At 31.6% G+C, this 18,842-nt stretch overlaps 1 protein-coding gene across 1 annotated transcript in view; it reads right to left on the bottom strand.

Annotated features, from left to right (window-relative positions):
- The window catches only part of Mybbp1A (MYB binding protein 1a), a 41,692-nt gene that overhangs the window by 13,691 nt on the left and 9,159 nt on the right, over positions 1-18,842 (bottom strand). The window contains exons 10-21 of the mRNA XM_089249259.1: positions 16,404-16,483; positions 16,220-16,280; positions 15,970-16,040; positions 14,329-14,377; positions 13,239-13,361; positions 12,112-12,303; positions 11,398-11,559; positions 11,044-11,262; positions 9,835-9,892; positions 3,196-3,344; positions 858-991; positions 250-421 (exon numbers count right to left, since the gene is read on the bottom strand). Coding sequence (XP_089105385.1) covers positions 250-421; positions 858-991; positions 3,196-3,344; positions 9,835-9,892; positions 11,044-11,262; positions 11,398-11,559; positions 12,112-12,303; positions 13,239-13,361; positions 14,329-14,377; positions 15,970-16,040; positions 16,220-16,280; positions 16,404-16,483 — 1,470 coding nt within the window. The remainder of the gene's footprint in view (positions 1-249; positions 422-857; positions 992-3,195; positions 3,345-9,834; positions 9,893-11,043; positions 11,263-11,397; positions 11,560-12,111; positions 12,304-13,238; positions 13,362-14,328; positions 14,378-15,969; positions 16,041-16,219; positions 16,281-16,403; positions 16,484-18,842) is intronic.

Raw genomic sequence — 18,842 nt, 5'->3', positions numbered from 1 at the left:
GGCTATTCCCCATGAAAATATTCTGCACTATTGTTCAAACAAAAACAACCAAACAATTTAGACACACCAAATACAGACCTACAAAGTTCCTATTGCTTAACACTAATTACTGTTTTGTGTAATGATAAATCATTACTGTGTCTTTATTTTCTAAATAATAGACAAAACATGTTTTTTATATGTACAAATCGCTACATTATGGTACAAAAGATTTACTAACAAATTTCCTTTATAAAAGAGGAAAGATACCTTTTTGATTTTCACCAAACACTTCAAGGTTGTTGCAGCTTTTTCAGCCAAATTGAAACCTTTTGTTTGTTTAGTGCTCTTACTGCAAGCACTCAAAATAGGCTTGATACACTTCAGAACCACACTCATGAGAGGATCTGTTTTCATATAGAGGTCTACAAGATCCAAGCACCTTAACAGAGAATAAAAATCAAATTAAAAATACATTCTAAAAATCAATTTTTAAGTTTACTAATTTATCTCAGTCTCCTGTTTCTATATTTAATACATACCAATAAAATTTTAATTTTGATGTAAAGACTTTATAGTAATAATTTTTTATTTTAAACTTGCTACAAAGATTTTTTTTCTCCCCTCAGTGCTTCAGTTTTTCAGAACACAAAATATACTTGATAGGCATCTGCACATTAATATAAATAACTGTAAATATTTGATATTTGCAGTCAGTTCTTAACCCTTAAATGCATGGTTTTTTTTTTGGAGCTGATAATTTTTTTCATGGTTAACTGACATGTATGGAAAGCCATATCATTTCAAAAAAATCTGGATCGAATTCAAAAAAAAAATTGGAAATTTTTTCAGACATTATAAAAGTAACAATAACTGACCTTATTTTGAAATCCGCAACTGCCTTCTGTTTCATTTTCAATGAGCCTTGCTTCTTCACTCTACTTCTGAAAGCTTCAGCAATTGCATTGTCTAATTTGAACATTTCCGAATCTGATAAAACAACATCTGGGTCCTATTTTGACAAAAAAAAACAAAAACAAAAAAACAGCACTGGCAATGAATATTATTATAGGCAATGTAAATAAAGATTCATACATTTCACTCACTTTAAGGCCAGGATTACACTATAAAAGTTTTATAAAACAAAAAATACAACCAATAAGCATATCAATTACATTATGCAAATATAACCAATAGACTTATTGGGTTTTTTTCAAGTTTTGTAAAAGGTATTTTATCAAACTTTTATAGTGTAATTCTGGCCTTATAGACAGCTTCTCCATTATTCTACTCAGACTTTTTCACAGTCAGATGGTGGTATAAAAAATTTAAAAGGGAGCTTATGCTCTTGGTAGAATATACAAACATTGCTAATAGTCATCTTAACACTAGAACCACAGAGTGGGTCAATTTGACGCAAATCAAACTTCGTTTTCATTTATCTCAAAAACTTATATGTAGATGTTAAAAAACAATTTGGTGACTTTTCATGATATCATATGAATATTAATTCACGAAAATTTTATTATCTTCACATTTCATGTTTCAGAGCTATAAGCACTTATACCCGAAACCGCGGTTTGGGTCATTTTGACCCAAAGTACTATTCTATAGGAAAAAAGGAGTGTAGAATTTTCTTGGAAGTGGTTACCCTTCCTAAAAAGTATTTGTAAATGAAGATAGTGAAGAATAAAGATCTGTCACTGCCAATTTATTATCAGAGCAGATTATATTTTTTTTTCAGGGGAGGAATGGCAAGTAGAGCTAAATATTTTTTTCCTTTGTAAACTTGAATACCTGGAATTCTGACAGAACTCAATAAAGATTTTGGGAGAGTAAAAGCTTAACTCTAAAAAAAACCTGTAGTTGAAATTTCTGTAGGCAAATGATGTCACAGAAAAAAGAATAAAATTCTCGCTTGCACCAAATAGGTTTTGCGCGGATTTCCAAACCTTGGGAAGTATCAGCGTCCAACGAATCTCTCTCTTTCAGAGCACAGCGATGCAACTGATCAAGCCATTTGAGAACAAGGGGAGAAATGTCTCAACCAACACCTTTTTTCACTACACTGAAGCTGGCTCAAATACTAAAAGCCAAAAAATACGAGCTTAGTAGAGACGGTGAGACGAAATCGAAGAGCAATATTATCTGACACAATAAAAATAGTGAAATTACAGTTTATGGAACAATGATGCCACAATGACAATTTATCAAGGAAAGACCAATATAAGTTTTTCATTATATCGCAGCAAGCTTCATCTGGCAATCGATATTGGCAGTAGTAGCCCCAAAAAGCTTCCCCACACACACACAAACTATTTCACACTACAATTCAACAAAGTGTAACGGTCATAGTTGTAGCAATCAAATGCCCAGAAAATATTCGGTGAAGGTGGCATCACAGATGTTTTCTACAACATCTTGGATCTCACTATAAAAATATTCCTGTATTTTGTATAGAACAGTACAGAAGGTCAGAACTATTTTTCGAAAGCAGTTCCTCAAAAATTTTATTGAAGAGCTGCGTTCATCATATGTGTTGCCCTTGCGCAAAAGGAAACGTTTGTGCATTCTTAATCATGTAACTGTTCAAGAGCAATCAAAATAATAATAGTAATAAATGAAAATAAACCAGCCTGATGTCAAGTAACACAAAAATGTGGAAACAAAACTGTTAATTTTTGCATTGGATGTGCCACTTCAACATGCGATGAATGTTCAAGAATAATAAAAAAATTGCTTTACTGCTCATCATAAATTCCAGTTATCAGTAATAAATCAATACTTATTTGACAATCATATTATAGACTTTTTCACTCAATTTGACACGCTTATTTTGCATCTTTGTCATATTATGGGAATACTGAAAAATGTTTTTGGACTGAATAGAGTAAATAATGTACACTAAATCTTATTTTTTTTCACGGTTTGGGTCAATTTGACTCAGTTCTAGGTATACCAAAAGTGCTGCGGTTCTAGTGTTAATGATGAATAAAAGTATTGGGTGGTCCACCCAGCAAAATGGTTTAGAGAGAGAGAATACTGGTTTGTTTTATTAGTTAGCTGCAAAATAGGTACAGAAAAATATGACATTTACACTGGTGATGAGCAAGAGATAGTAGAAATAGACACACAGGAGTAATTTACAAAATTTTATTTACACAAATTATTGCATGAAATGTTTTCTTTTTATACAAAAAAAGGTAAAAAATTTACCTCGACATCAGCTGTGTAGCCTAGAGCAGCCTGTAGTTTCATCTTAAACTCATCAACAGCTGAAGGATCATCATCTGCTTCATCTTCTTGTTTATTTTCTTCCTCATCATCATCATCACTGCTACCTGAGGCAAATTGAATTTCTTCATCTGAAATATTTTTGTAAATTATGTTCTTGGAGGATTAAAAATTATGTGGCTGATGGCACAATAAAGAATAAACTAAAGATAAAAACAAATAACAAAAGGAAAAACCATGAATTCCTAATGATTAGAATGATTCTCATCACTCACATAATTTTGATAGAAAATATACTTCCATAGGAAACATCTATAAATTGCAATTTCTATGACTTACAATTGCATGGCTGGTCACACACAGTAAAGATTTCATGATGTAATTCGTTTAGCCACATGAATGAATTTCACAATTCTACAACCGGACTTATCCTGTTGCCAAAGATCTCTTCCAGCCCAGCTTCATGACAGTCTGAAATAAAGTGTGTACCTAACGGTCTAAATGTGTATCTAGTGTTGTGCTGGCTTTTTCAGTGCAGTCATTTATATTTCAAATTTTGAGAAGTGTAATCATTGAACATTTGTATCGTTGTATGCCTGTTGCTCTTTATGGAAAGACTTTTTGACAGGGAAATCAGTTCACAATTCGTGCCTCGAAGTTGGAAACCCTACAACTACGAAACTAAATATGCACTCCATTCATATTCCTCTGCAGAATTTTTAATGAATTGGTGTATGTTGGACTGTGCGCTTACGTGTTGTGAACCTAAACGTGAAGTTTGTTACTGTGTAATGCTTGTTATGTGTATAGTGCTGTCATCTCTTATAAATTTTTCTAACTATGAGTGAAGTGTAACAATTGATTAATTGTACCGTTACAGGCCCGTCACTCTCTGTGGGAACCACAGAAAACCAACTTCAGCCGACCACCACTGTGTCGCTGGTGGTAAGCATTTTGCCAATGAAATCTAATCATGGACTTCCAATTCTGTGTGTGCAAGTTCATCTTTCTTTCTTTGAATCGAAGGCCATCGCCGGTCTATCACCACGAAAATTTACTACTGATTGAATTTTGCCGTAAGTGTGAGTATGTGTACCTAACAGTCTGAGAGCATATATAGTGGTGAGTGTGAATTTTTAATGCTGTCATCTATATTTTAATTTGTGAATTAAGCATAATGATTGAATATTTGTGCTTGTTGTTCTCTGCGGAGAGACTTTTTAACAGGAAGACTTGCTTGCATTCGCACCTCGAAGTTGGGAATCACAGAAATGTCCAACATATATGTATTATCAGCTAAATAAGTCACTTATATAACAAAACATGTACATGTATTTCACACCCATGTCAAATATAATCAGTCTAATAGCAATACTTCACTAAATAACACGAAATGCAACTTATTTTTTGATTCCCAAACTCTTGCAAATTTTTTAATTTATGAATTACCGTGGAGCTTCAGTTTACAAGCATAATTCGTTCTGTAAATGTACTCGTAATCCGAAACACTAATGTATCAAAACAAACTGCCCCATAAATGGTGGAAACTCAGATGATACCACAACCCTTTCTCCTACCAGTCATGATTCTTTTCAAAGATAGATATTTATTGATTTTATGTTATTGTATTGTTACTTATTTCATATCGAAAGCTTAGTATTTATAGAATGATACTAAAGAGCAAGGGGCATCATTCTGAAACGCTTGCTTGCAGTAAAACACAATAAGAGGGCAAGAGTTCTTTCATGGGCTTTTGTTACGAAAGAGCACATGGGAGGAGAAGAGGCCCCCAAAGACAAACAAGAGCCCTTAAACTGTTGGAAGTTTTTATTAATACACATATGCATAGTTTCCTTTTTTTTAATTTGGTGTTTTGCTAATTAAAATAAGAAAACATACAGCCACGGAATGAAGCACATACACGTTTTCTAGTAGCTCTGAATTTTTTTTCTCTCGTTCAGGCATTTATTTCATTTTGAAGTTATTGTTGATTTTTCAAATTAACTAGGCCATGAAAATACATATTTTAACCAACATTAAAATTACAAAAAAGGGAAATGTAATTATGAGAAAAAGGGAAAGTTAAATGGTAATCAATATACATATTTTTTTATTATTTGTGTATGGTGACGTACATCAATTGAAATTGACGAAACTGTACTGAATTCACAACGATATGGATATATATTGCAAGATTTGTAAAGGACAAACTTTCGATCTCGTGGAGGTTTTCAAGTGCTGTGAGTGCGATAATCTATACCATTCAATGTGTGTTGGAGTCTCTGAAACAAACTTCAGAAAAATGAAGGACAAACGAAGCTGGAATTGTGAATCATGTAAAGTCATTGGGAAATTAAGAACAAAAAACTGTGGATATGATCAGATCTGAGATTAAAAAAATGATATCTGAGATCACAATGAAACTAACATCCGAATGTAAAGAACTTAAAGCTGAGATTCCAGAGCTAAAAAAATCATTGGAACTTAGCGACAATGCAATAAAGAATTTGAAAACAAAATTGGAGGAAATTAAAGATGAGCTGAAGGAAATAAAAAATGTCAACTACAGACTGCAAAAGAAAAATCAAACGTTGACACAAAAAGTTGAGAATGCTTATACAATGCTGGATGACATGGAATTACGATCGAAGTCATCGAACATCCAAATACAGGGAATGCCAGAGGATAAGGGGGAGAACCTCAAATTTAGTTTCTAAAATCGGGTCCCTACTAAAAGTATATCACCCTGAAGAAATCGTTAAGATGCATCATGTAAATTCGGTCAACAAGAACAAAGCTTGTCCTATCATTGTGAAATTTCGAGATGCCTCGATCAGAGACAAATGGATTCAAGCTGTGAAAATTCATAAGGGTTTGTTGGCTGGTAAATCTGTTTTATGAAGTGAGACAATTTAAAAAAGCCAACTCATTCAGCTACGCTTGGATTAGGAATGGGAAAATACTATTGCGAAAAGGTGACGGTGATAGAGTATATCATATTAGAAATATCAAAGATCTGGACAGAATAAACATTAAAAGCAGTGAATCAAGTGAATGAATAAGAGGTAGGTTGACGTCACCTTATCTTGACTTGATATTATAAATGAATTTTCTAATGAAAGTAAAATTAATATTATACATGTAAATATCAAAAGTATGTGTGAAAATTTCAATCAGTTGATGATATATTTAAAAAAAATAAATTACTCATTTCATTATATTTTATTAAGTGAAATTTGGATAAAAGATGATGAAATAGATTTATATCAAATACCCGAGTATAATATTAGTTGTGAGACAAGAACTAAGAATAAATCCGGAGGAGTAATATCATGTATAAAAAATTCTCATGCTGTACAAAAAGTTGATTTGCATATGACTACAGCAGAAATAACTTGTTCATATGATTCTAATCTCGATTTGTGTGCAATATTGATTTATGGAGCACATGATTTCCAACCAATGCAATTTGTAACCGAATTTGAATCAAATATTAACAATATAAAATAATAAAATTAACATATAAATGTCATTTGTACGGCAGATTTCAATATCGATATCTTAGAGATAAACTACGAAATGGAGGAATTAACAGGCGTAATGGTGAGAAATGGATTTTTGTCCTATATCGATAAACCAACCCAATCTACATCATGCATCGGTCAATGCATATATATAAGAAATGCAAAATTAAACTGGCAGTATGGAACCGCAATAGCCAAAATTCATATAACTGACCACTGGCCATTACTTTTAAATGGTTATAATGCCGGAAAAACAGAAATTACAAAATCTGAAACACTTGAGCAGAACAACATTGATAGAGTTGATTATTTAAAGTTTGAGACCTGAATAAAAAACTATCAAGTGAATAAAAATGTTTTCTCGGGGAAAAATGTAAATATATTGTACAAAATATTTATTGATATCATTTATAAACACTGTTCTTTTTGGATGAAATGTAAATATTAAAAAAATGTAAAGAAAAATTAATGGATAACGGTTGAACGGATAATGATTGATATTAAAGAGAAATTATATAAAAAATTCAAACGAAACGCACATAATCAAGAAGCCAGGTTAGAGTACAAAAATTATGAATAAAAAGATAAGGTGTACTAAAAAGGATTATTTTTACAATAAATTTAATGCTTGTGGAAACGATACAAAAAAGCAATGGCAAATCATTAATAACCTAATAAATAAAAATGAGAAAAAAATAAAGATACCTACTGATGAAGATCTCGGTATTGTGGTAGAAAAATGAATGACTATTTTATTAATGTTAGCCAGAACTGAATCAAATGAGACAAATACTGATATTGATCATTCCCCAATACAAGTGTCTCGTAACCAAATTAACTTTATGGTTTTCACTCCAATAGAAGAAAAATGTTAAATATATAATTATGAAATTAAATAATAAAGCGATTGGATACGATGGCATTAATGCTAGAATGTTAAAAATAGTTTGTAAACACCATCTGTGGTTTATATCACATATAATCAATACTTCAATTACTGAAGGTACTTTTATTCAAAAACTTAAATATGCCATTGTTAGACCTATTCACAAAACTGGAAATATTAATAATTATAATAATTATCACCCAATATTGATACTTCCAATTATGTCTAAAGTCATAGAATGGGTTATGAAAATTAAAATTATAGATTTCAACTGTAACTCTGTATGGCTGATATAAGAGGAAAAATGCACGACTGGTTTAAAAGCTACTTAACGAACAGAAAACAGGAAATTGAAATTAAAAATAAAATAGGATCTTTTAAGCAAATAGTATGCGGTGTCCCACAGAGATCGGTACTCGGAGCGATACTCTTTTTGATTTATGTAAATGATATACAGCACTTACAAATGAATGGAAATATTATAAGTTATGCAGATAACACAGTGCTTTTAATTTAGGATAATGATAACCTAAACCTCAAATATAAAGCTGAAAATGATATGACAATAACTTCACAATGGCTAAAATACAATAAATTGACTCTTAATCTAAATAAAACTAAATTTATGCATTTCCAATTATATAACAACAGAAACATAGAACCAATAATAATACAATATAATGTAGGACATTGCGATACGTATATTGCGTAGGTACATATCTGTACGATTTACTTTGCCTGGATTTTACCAGTTATACAATACGGTATTCCGGTATGGGGCGGTGATTATGACTCAAATATAAATATAATAAACACTCTGAGAAAAGTGTGAACAACATATCTGAAAAAATAAATACAATCCAAGACTGTCACAATATGATTATAGATTTAACATCAATAAAAACTCTATCTTTACAAAATATTATTTTTTATTCAGAAAAATCCCGATTGGTTCGAAATTAAACACCAACAGAGACAAACAAGACGACACGGAATTCAATACGCCATACCTAAACCAAACAAAACCGTAATACAAAAACAATTCACATACATAGTACCTAAGGAATATAATAGATTGAGTGGCGAAATATAAAATCAGAAAAATCACTGCACAAATTTCAAAAACTACTAATAAACAAAATCAACGCAATTGAATAATAACTTATACATGCATTTCTTTTTTCTCTCCTCACGAATGTAATGAGGACTGAATATTATATATTAATTATATACACCATTGGTCTGTTGTCAACTCCAATATATACTATAGTATCAACATGCCCTGGATGGATTATGTAATCCATTGGGCTAATACATAAATGGTAATACATATGTTTTTGTATATTGCATCTGTATTGTATGTGTTTGTTTTTGTGTATATTATTTATTATATGTTGTATGTGTGTGTGTAATAAATTTCAAATTTCAAAAGGAGCCACAAAAAATGCTTAAGCACAGTCCTTAAACTTGTAACGAATCTATTTTTCCAGTTTTGACATTTTTACTAACTCTCTGTGGCCTTACAGCACATAATGCATTTTGTTTGTTTATACGTTGTTAAAACAGAAGGTGAGAAGCGAAAATCTATCTTCCAAGAGAAGAGAACAGGAGTTGGAATGTGACTTTCATCCTGGAAGGTTGTCTGTTTTGAGTGTGCTTTAAAATAAAGTCTTGTTCTTTAAGTTCCATAGTTTGGAAACCCCTCCAATATCAAGTGTCCAGGAATATTCCATCTCACGGAAAAGAGACGCACCTCAGACACAACATCCCCTAATAAACTTTCTTTTTCCACAGTGAAAGAAAATGAATCAACGGTTTTTAATTGTGATTACTTGACTCGCTGCAGACAATGTAAATATGCAAAGCCTTCTACAAACCACTATTTATCTAGGAGGCTTTGGTATGTGTACTACTTGTGTTATGAGATATCACCAGTCCATCAAGTAAAGATTTGCTAAAAACTTTTGCTTGTATTGGGATAACACTCATAAACCAAGTTACTTATCTGAAGTTTCACTGTAGGATTGAAAATAAGTAACTAGAAAACCAACAAGAGCCCGTGAAACTAGAATCATCATTAATTAGCAGAGTTTCTTTAAATTGTGAAATCATATTAACAAAATTTGTTGCCAATGTTAAATTTCAGAATTGTACAGTGAAAATACACTAAAGATTTATCATTCATAACTATTAAAATATAATTTCATTTACCACTTTTTTCTTCTTCTTCTTCTAACACAGACTCATTAGTTGAAAGAGGACTTATAACCTACAAGTAAATAATGTAAATTACAGTAAAAGTCTGTTATAATAAGTACGGCTTATAACAAGAATCTTGATACGAGTGGTTTGCGGACAATTGATAAAGAGCTAATGCTGCAAAAAACATTTGCTTATTAGGACAATTTTTCCCGTGGTTGTGAGCTATTGTTATACTGGACTTCTACTGTATATTACTGAATTTATTGGCAATAAATTACAATCAATAAACAACTGGGCATTGCATACAGACTGACTGCAAAAGTGAAATTGTACCTGATTTATAACTGTGTCAATTTCCAAAAATTTCATATCAGTGAAAAGGGGATAATAGTTATCATTCAATCAAACACCAGACTTGAATTAAATAACTAGGCTTAGATCAAACAAATTTTTACCTCTCAAAAATAAATTCAAAATAGCAAACAAAATACCATTTGGAAGCTATGGTCAGGTCTTTTTTTGGTATATTTCTACCATTTTATGTCACGAGTTTCAAAAAGAAGCGAGAGTTAGATTGTGACAAAATACATCAAGTTTAGTAGAAACATGCCCTAACTATCTGAACCATTATAAAATCATTTGGCAGATTTCTAAATGGTGATCAATCACCATTATCAGAAGTGAATAGCTGTGGTTTAGAACTGCAGTTAAATCCAAACAATCCCAATCTGGACAGTCTAATGGCACTGTCTATGTCTTGATAGAAAATTAAAAAATAGAGATAAATAAACATTGAACAAATATGGATAACACATCTGCATTCTGACATTTAAAGATACTTTGATTTCCTTCAAATTTAATGCAGGGATCTGCAATTTTTTTTTCAGAAGAAAAATCAGCTTGGACATTCTGTAAAGAATTTTAAAGAAATTTAAAAAAAAAATACCCACTTTTAACCAGAAGAAAAAGCATCACAATGCAAGACTGGTTGGACAATGCATTATAGTTGAACACATTCAGGAATTATATTAAGAGAATGCACAAATAATGGAAACTGCATGTCACATAATTGACACCACAAAAACTTCAATTAAAAATATAATGTTTGCTGTCAAAAACAATTTATGTTTATAAAGAAATAATATAATTCAGTACATCAAGTTTTTGTTTTTCATATTACTATGTTATAGTTCACCCTTTAAGAAAAATTTCACTTACATCAAGTATCAGTTGCAATGCAGAATCTGTGAGAAAAGGACAAAATAACGGAAAAGTACGGCAAACAATGACTCTTAAGTGATGCGATGACTGAGATAACAAAGACAATAAAACATCCACCAGAACTTCAATCCAAGGTGGTCCATCATCAGATTCCATTGAATTTTCCTCAGCTGAATCAGGCAAATTCAAACACTTCTTGCAACAGACTTGTAGGTCCTGAGATTAGAAAAGGTTCCATGTGTGGTCATCACATGCATCATCAATCATTATGCATTAACATGAAGTATAATAAATATACATAAATTTGATAATCATACATTTGAGAAACATCTAAACTATTTACAGCATTACCTGAAAGGCCTTTATGATGTAGTCACTGTCAAAGAATAACTGTAATGCTAGATGTGACAAAAGTATTTGAAAAGCAAGGCATTCATTCATCTTTTTGCCATTATTAGCATGCTTCTTCAGTTTCTTGAGCAGTTTTTTTATCTGACTCCATGAATGTTGAATCTGTAGAATATTGATTGAATAGCACAGAAAGAAGTAAATGGTAAAATATTTTAAAAAATAAGCAAGGAAAAGTAATAATAAAGAACTCGTGTTTTTAATTTTTCCAAACCATCAATTTCATAGTTTGGAAGTAAGAGAAAAAACTTAATACATAAAATATTTTAATTTTCATTCAGAGAATTGCTTTAATGTGTTAATTAAATGCTACGGTTAATATCAAAGTTAATCAAACCCTAAAAAATATTTCTTTCATCTGGCTTTATTTCCTTTAGAACCAATAAAATATATCTGTATGCTGGAGGTAAAGGCACCATGTCACTAAATGGAAATTTTACAGGAGAGGCTGTTTAAAGAATTTTATTTTAGTATGTCTTTCCATGGAGTTTTATAAATAGAGTGAATGTCTATGTTACTTATTTAAATAGGACTTTACAAAAGTACTGCAAATTGTGTTTTCTTAATATTGACAAAAATGGACGGTGTCCTTTACCTCGGGCATACAGATATGCACAAATCATAACTGCAACTATATAAAAGTAAAAGAAGAACTACCTTTTCCAGTTCGAAGAGTGGTGTCACAAATTTGTCCTCATTCAATAGATATTCAGTATAATCAATCAGAGCTTCCAATATTTCTAGTGTATTTTTTGCTGATTTGTGAGTGATACAATCTAAACCTTTCACGAAACTATGAGCAAAATTTTGCCTTAGAGAGGATGGGAAAGATGATGTAAAATGTTCAGCCTGTAGAGGAAAAAACTTTTAATCAGCATTTATATCAATATAAAAAAGCATCACATATATAGACCCCTTTTCAAGGACAAAAAAAATTAAAATACTGATGACAGAATATAATCATTCAAGTAACTATTATTCTAACATTTGCCTAGATTCACTAATTTTACCTAAAAATTATTTTGAGAGAAATTGTGCAAATACAGTACTTCTTGGAATTACGCGCCAAATGTATGTAACAGAGAAAAGTTTAAATAAATTGAAACATTTTTGTGAACTTAAACATCACACACTGATATATCTGCATTATCTTTCAGGGATAAAATATACCTTGCCCGTTTTCTCGCATTTTGACAACATTTATTTTTAAAAAATTCTTGGTAAATTCTCAGTACTAATTCATTCAGACATTAAAATGTTATTTAATGAGTTGATATTTGAATTTCATATGATAATATTCACAATCAATAGAGATAAGGGTTTTAGAAACAAAAATTAATATAGGTGCAAGCACCACAAGCCTCCAAAATTACAATTTTAAAAATATTGGTGCTGGAATGAATAAGTTAAAACGTATGGCACTTGTTTGCTTTTTTTTTATTTTCTTGAGAAATCAAATCATTCAAGTATTACGTAAGCAGATTTTCAGCCATTTTTGACCCCCTTCCCCCTGGTCAGCAAAACACTGATCTCCCCCCTTGTCAGGAAAACTTCGTCAGTAGCTTAGAATATTTAATATCTTCAAAAAGGGGTGGTTGATGACGTAAGCAACCTTCAAACCCCTCTCCCCCCTTGTCATCAAAAGTCTGCAAATCCGACCACCCCCCCCCGATGCTGACGTAATACTTGAATGACCCCCCTTAAAAATACTGAGCATAAAAAGATTTTCATTCAATTAAGTTATATTTCCGATGATAAAAATACCAGTTATTTAGAACACAAACCTCAAGTATATCATCACTTTTCTTCACAACTGTGAAATATGAATGCAAAAACAGGAACTTGAGAACAGATATTCTCCAATCCATATCAGACACCACTGAAGAATGAGAAAGCAAATTTCCTATCTACATTAAAAATTGAAAGAAAAAATATCGAACATAAAATCATGTTAATGTACAAGTATACAAAAAAAATTCGAACACTGGAATTCACTACAAGAAAACAATCCAGAAATATTAAGCACATTCATTTTCAAATTCATCCAAGTCTACAAACAGATTTTTTTTCAGAAATTTTTCTTAATCTACATTACCAAAATCACTGCAATGGAAATTTTTTTTTTATAGCTTTATTTTTTATGTCAATATTATCATAAATACTCTCAACACAGATGAGGATATATTTTAAATAGCATGTCCTTCCCAACCCCTAAGGACAAAAGTGTAAAAAAGTGAGATAGAAATAGCCAAAATTTGGAAAAATAAAATATTTGTAAATTAAATATACTGAGAATATATACATTTATGTTATAGACTTTTTGACTACTGACGGTACTTTGAAATACCACTAATTTCTTAATCCCTGTAATATTCCTTACATATTTAATTAGGTGTTGGTATTTCGAAGTATAAAGGCTGCATAACTACTTTACAATTACCAGATGGCAGTCCAAGCGTGAGACTATTAGTTTGTTAAATATGTTAATTAGGGCAGTTAGATGTTTTGCCTCTGTAGAAGTGTTTACGCATTACAATTTTGTAATGCAGTAAAACGCTGCCCCCCCCCCCCAAAGTGTTCCTTAACATTTAGCAAATGCATAAAAAGCAAATTATGGTTTTCTTTGTGGTAAAATAAATATCCACCCAACTATATTGTTCAACATATCTGAATTTGTTTTTTTATTTTTATTGTAAGCATATAGTGCCAACAATATTTTAAAGCACCAAGTTAATTTGTTGTGTACTAAGTTTTTTGTAAAATTTTTGTTGTTTTCAGGCTTTAATTAGAACTAAAATGATCCACAAAAAAACTTACTTAATGACAATTATTTAATTTTTTCATAGTGTAGTAGATAAAGGGCTAAGTAAATACCTGAACCACTGCTTGATGTCGTTCATGAGTTTCTATGCCATCTTGATCACTGTGTAAGATAAAAAATATTGACTTTTATGGAGGCTACAAGTTTTTCTGTACTAATATATATTGATGACAAAAAAAAATTGCTATACTAAAAGACCTGGCAGTGACTAGGATTTTCGTTATTTTACTGAACACGATTTTACTGCCCCTCCAAGTTTAAAATTTGGTAATTTTATAATGGTGTTCTTTGTTTCCACCTAAAATTTGCCACCTGCCCCCCCCCCAAACTAAATTTTGCAGCTTAGGGCAGTATGGCTCTGAGTTATAGCAATAAACAATGAAACCGAGTGTATATCAGAGTGTAAAACCTCTGATATACCAAACCTTTGGAATCTGATTTAGAAAATACACATGTGAACATTTTTAAATATTTTTTTTACATATGTATGTACTTATTTTACACATACAAAACTTTTAAAAATGTATAACCATTATCCTTCGTAGTCTGACAATACGCAAATTTTCTTGTGGTAAACTGGTTCAAAATCACTTTCGTCACTTGAAGATACTACCTCGCACTCATTTAGAGTTGACTTTTTTTTCAGTTACCATGTAGTCTGTGATCAGTTTTTGCGACAACTGTTGTTTCACTAGACGCTTGTATATGTGTCGGTAGACAAATATACAAGATTGAAGCTCATTTTGAAGTTCTTTCAGAATCAACATCGATTGCAAGAAAATTACCTTCTAATTTACTGCAAAGTTAGAGTCCTATTTTATCTGCTGTCATATAATCGGGTTCTTCTTGCCCATCCGTAACATCTATTACGCAGGGCTGTCTTAAGAGCATCATGGGCCAATTGATTTTGCTGAGGCCCTACCAAACAAATTCTCGAAAATTTAAGCCCCTGGGCTATGCCCAGGTAAACCCATGCCTTAAGACGGCACTGCTGTTACGTAATTTATAATGTCATCATCCCTTACGGTTTCATCCTGAATCATTTCGACAAGATCATTTTCACTGAAAGTATTAAACCTCCGCCGATGCCATGTGCTAGCGTAACGATGTGATGAAATATCAAAAATCGAAAACACTAAATGGCCGATCAAACCTACTAAATTTTTTTTATTGATAACTTCGTCAATTATATTCTAATTTGATTGAAGTTTTCATAAACCGCACAAAAAAAGACCACACAAAAACAGGTTTCAGTGTAAAATGAATTTTAACTTTTTTTTATTAATGAATTAACTTTTAAAATGAAATTTTTAAAAAAATATCCTGTTTAAAAATTGATAAATTTTTTCATCACATATTGTGAATAGTATAAAATTAAATTGAAAGACTCAAAGCTACTTTATATGTGCTTTGCTTCAATAGTTTATAACCATTGAAATTTAAAGTTCACATGAAAAAAATTATACATTACAAGCAGAAGAGAAACTCTCTAACCTAGATAGATAGATATATATCTCTCTCTCTCATCATGTATATACACTTCTCTTCTAGTTGAAAATGTACATAAATTAAAAATGAATAAAGACTTAAGTATTTTAAGTCTTTCTGAGCCACCTCATTGGGCATTTTGCTTGTTGTGGCCTTTTATTTGTATAAATACTTTATAACAAAAAAAATAACATTTCATTCATTACCCTTCTTGCTTTTCTTCAAAAATCATATCCTTTAGAAGATTGTAGAAACATTTTACTGCTTCTGATGAGAGCTATAATATAATTTTAATCATACAATTAGCCAGAACCACTTTTTAGATTGGTTTTATTTATCGATACTGTTCATATACATTTCATCTGAAACATTTATTGCACGCAAAATAAAAAAACATGATTTTAAGTTTATTATTCAAAATTAGAAGCATTAAATACATGAAATAACTATACTTACATAAGATACAGCCAGGCAAAATTCTTTGCTTTTCATAATTTGTGCTAATGATGACCCTTTCCTGAAAAATAAGTATTCTCTGAGATTATATATATTTTTTATTATCTAACCTTCAAAGTTCACCTTTCTGACTTTTTGATCCACCATATAAAACAAACTGTGAGTAACATTTTAAAAAACTTACGGATGTATAAATGATTGAAGAATCAGAATCTGTAGATTAGGGTCTTCAGTTCCTTTCACATGTTGGCACAGAAAAGTGGCCTAAAGAAATCATTCAGTATTGAATGAATTGCTGAATCATATATAAAGTCTAAAAATATTTTTATCCACCACTCAAGAATTTTATTCCAAAGTGATTTGTTAATGCATATAAATGCATACATACAGTAGATATGGCTATCTGAACAATAGCACTGTATATGCATATAGAGCCGATATTCGTTATAACAACCATGAATTACAGCGTGCATTTTGTTACAACAACTGGTACAATGAGTCCCAAATGTTTCTATATAACAACCATCCTATATGACTTCCTTTCAACATAATGATCACTCAATACAACTTCATTTTTGAAAAAATGATTTAGGTTATTATAATAAGCATTGACTGTGTGTATCAGAGATGCCGCTGTACTGTAATTTACCTGGGTCCTTTGAGTGAAAGTGGGTCCCTCTTGAACAAAATTATCTTTTAAAAAAAGTACGTCCCCCCCCCCACATAATTCACTTTTATCTCTTGAATATTTTCCAGCAAGCATGCCCAAGGTATTTAATCACCTGCTTATATTTCTTTATTGAGACAGAGCAGCAGGCCATGTTCTGGGTAGGAGAAGGATCTCTGTGAATCAAATAAATAATACATTTCTGAAAACATGTTCTATTCAGAGAGGTTCATTTACTTCTATTGGCTACTAGTAGGAACAGCTTGCAAAGAAGCCCATTAACACTGAGAATTTAACATGGAATAACAAATAAAATAAATCTTAAGCAAATATACAGTTGATCCTTCTCATGATGTTCCCATTTAGAGAATGTTTTAGTAACTTATTTTCACAGTCCCAGCTGTAAGTAATCTATATATATAAAAAGGAATGTATGTCTGTTTGTTCTTTATGCATTACTACACCATTCATCCGATCGCCATGAAACTTTGGGAAATTCTTGAGTACACTCTCGCGAAGGGGTTTCTGACATATATATATATTTTTTTTTCCTTTCCTTCATTTCCTTGAATTTCCTTTCTTCTGAGATAGCAGCAATGCACAACGGATAAGCTACTTCTCATTAAAATTTCCTGTTTAAAGTGTTTTCCTGCATACGTTTTTTTATGACAACTTTTGGAAAAACATTATAGGCAGGATCCACTATAATTAAAAGTTGGAGGCACACATTTACATATTTACTAATAAATAAATCTATAAATTCTCTTCTGGTTGATTTTCCATTTCCTTTCATTTCATCAACTAGATATTAAAAAAATCTCATCTCTCTCAATAATATCTTCTGATTAAATTTAAAGTAAATGACATTCTCTCTCAGGCACTCATGTGTTCTGATTCTCTATTCATATAAATCCTTGGGAAGCGATGTCTTGGTAGAATGATATTTTTCCTTTCTGATGGCCCACCACTCTGATCTACCACCATTTAACTGCCACATATTTTCACACCTGAATATGGGAGCTATGTCAGATTTGTGTTGGTGAAACTTAACAGTGTGCTAATATGTGCATGAGCCCATCATTTGGCATGTTTTGTGTTTAGTAGATAGTGCCATCTATCTAGGGCTGCAACTAGATACTTTCTCAAATGGGGGCAACCACGCACTGCATGTTATGTAGAAGAAGCAGTTATATAAAGGGTGAATTTGGCGCTTCCTCTAGTCCAGAGCCCTGGGCACTAGACCCCCCCCCCCCAGTTACAGCCCTGCATCTATCTTCCAAATTGATAATGTGTGGATTTGAAATTTAATGTTTACATATTTGTGTTGTGGATCTGTGTGATTATCGTGGCAACCAGGGCTTTTTTTTTAAAGGAATAGCCAAGTCAAAATTGGGAACCTTAGAAAATAGTATTTTTAGCCAATTACCACTTTGCAATCACAGGTTCCAAGCCTGGATTTTCACCAAAGGCAAAATCTGGGAGGGGATGGTAAATGGGGCCCATGCTCCTTCAAGAAGATCAAAAGTTAAAAATATGTTTGTCGAAAAATAAAATATTTAAAAAAAAATACATTCATATATGTTAATTAAAATTCTTTCTGAGTACTAGTGACCCATAATTTCTGTGGAAGAAATCCTTGTGCGCCTCCAAAAGTCGATTCTGGGTGAATACTTGTGATTTTAGCAATACGAAACTGTGACTACTACGAACTGTGGATATTCAAAGTAGAGTTTTTCAGATTGTTTTTTTTTCTGAACAATCTCTCAGAAAATGTTTTACAATTTCAACAGGCATTCCAAATCTTTTATTTTTCAAAAAATGTGCATTCGCGATCTTGTAGGAACAAGGCAAACTTATGCATATAGACACTGCCTTTGAATGCCGGAAGATAGCTGCGAAAGTACCATAATTTTCGGTATGTAACCAGAGGAGAGAAAATCCGCAGGGGAATAAAAA

Source organism: Pholcus phalangioides, unplaced genomic scaffold (genome assembly GCF_987345545.1).
Source record: "Pholcus phalangioides strain wild (caught in Gottingen) unplaced genomic scaffold, Ppha-v1.0 ptg000022l_1, whole genome shotgun sequence".
Lineage (NCBI taxonomy): Eukaryota > Metazoa > Arthropoda > Arachnida > Araneae > Pholcidae > Pholcus > Pholcus phalangioides.
Note: the sequence above shows the minus strand (reverse complement) of the source record. Positions and strands in the feature narration are given on the sequence as shown.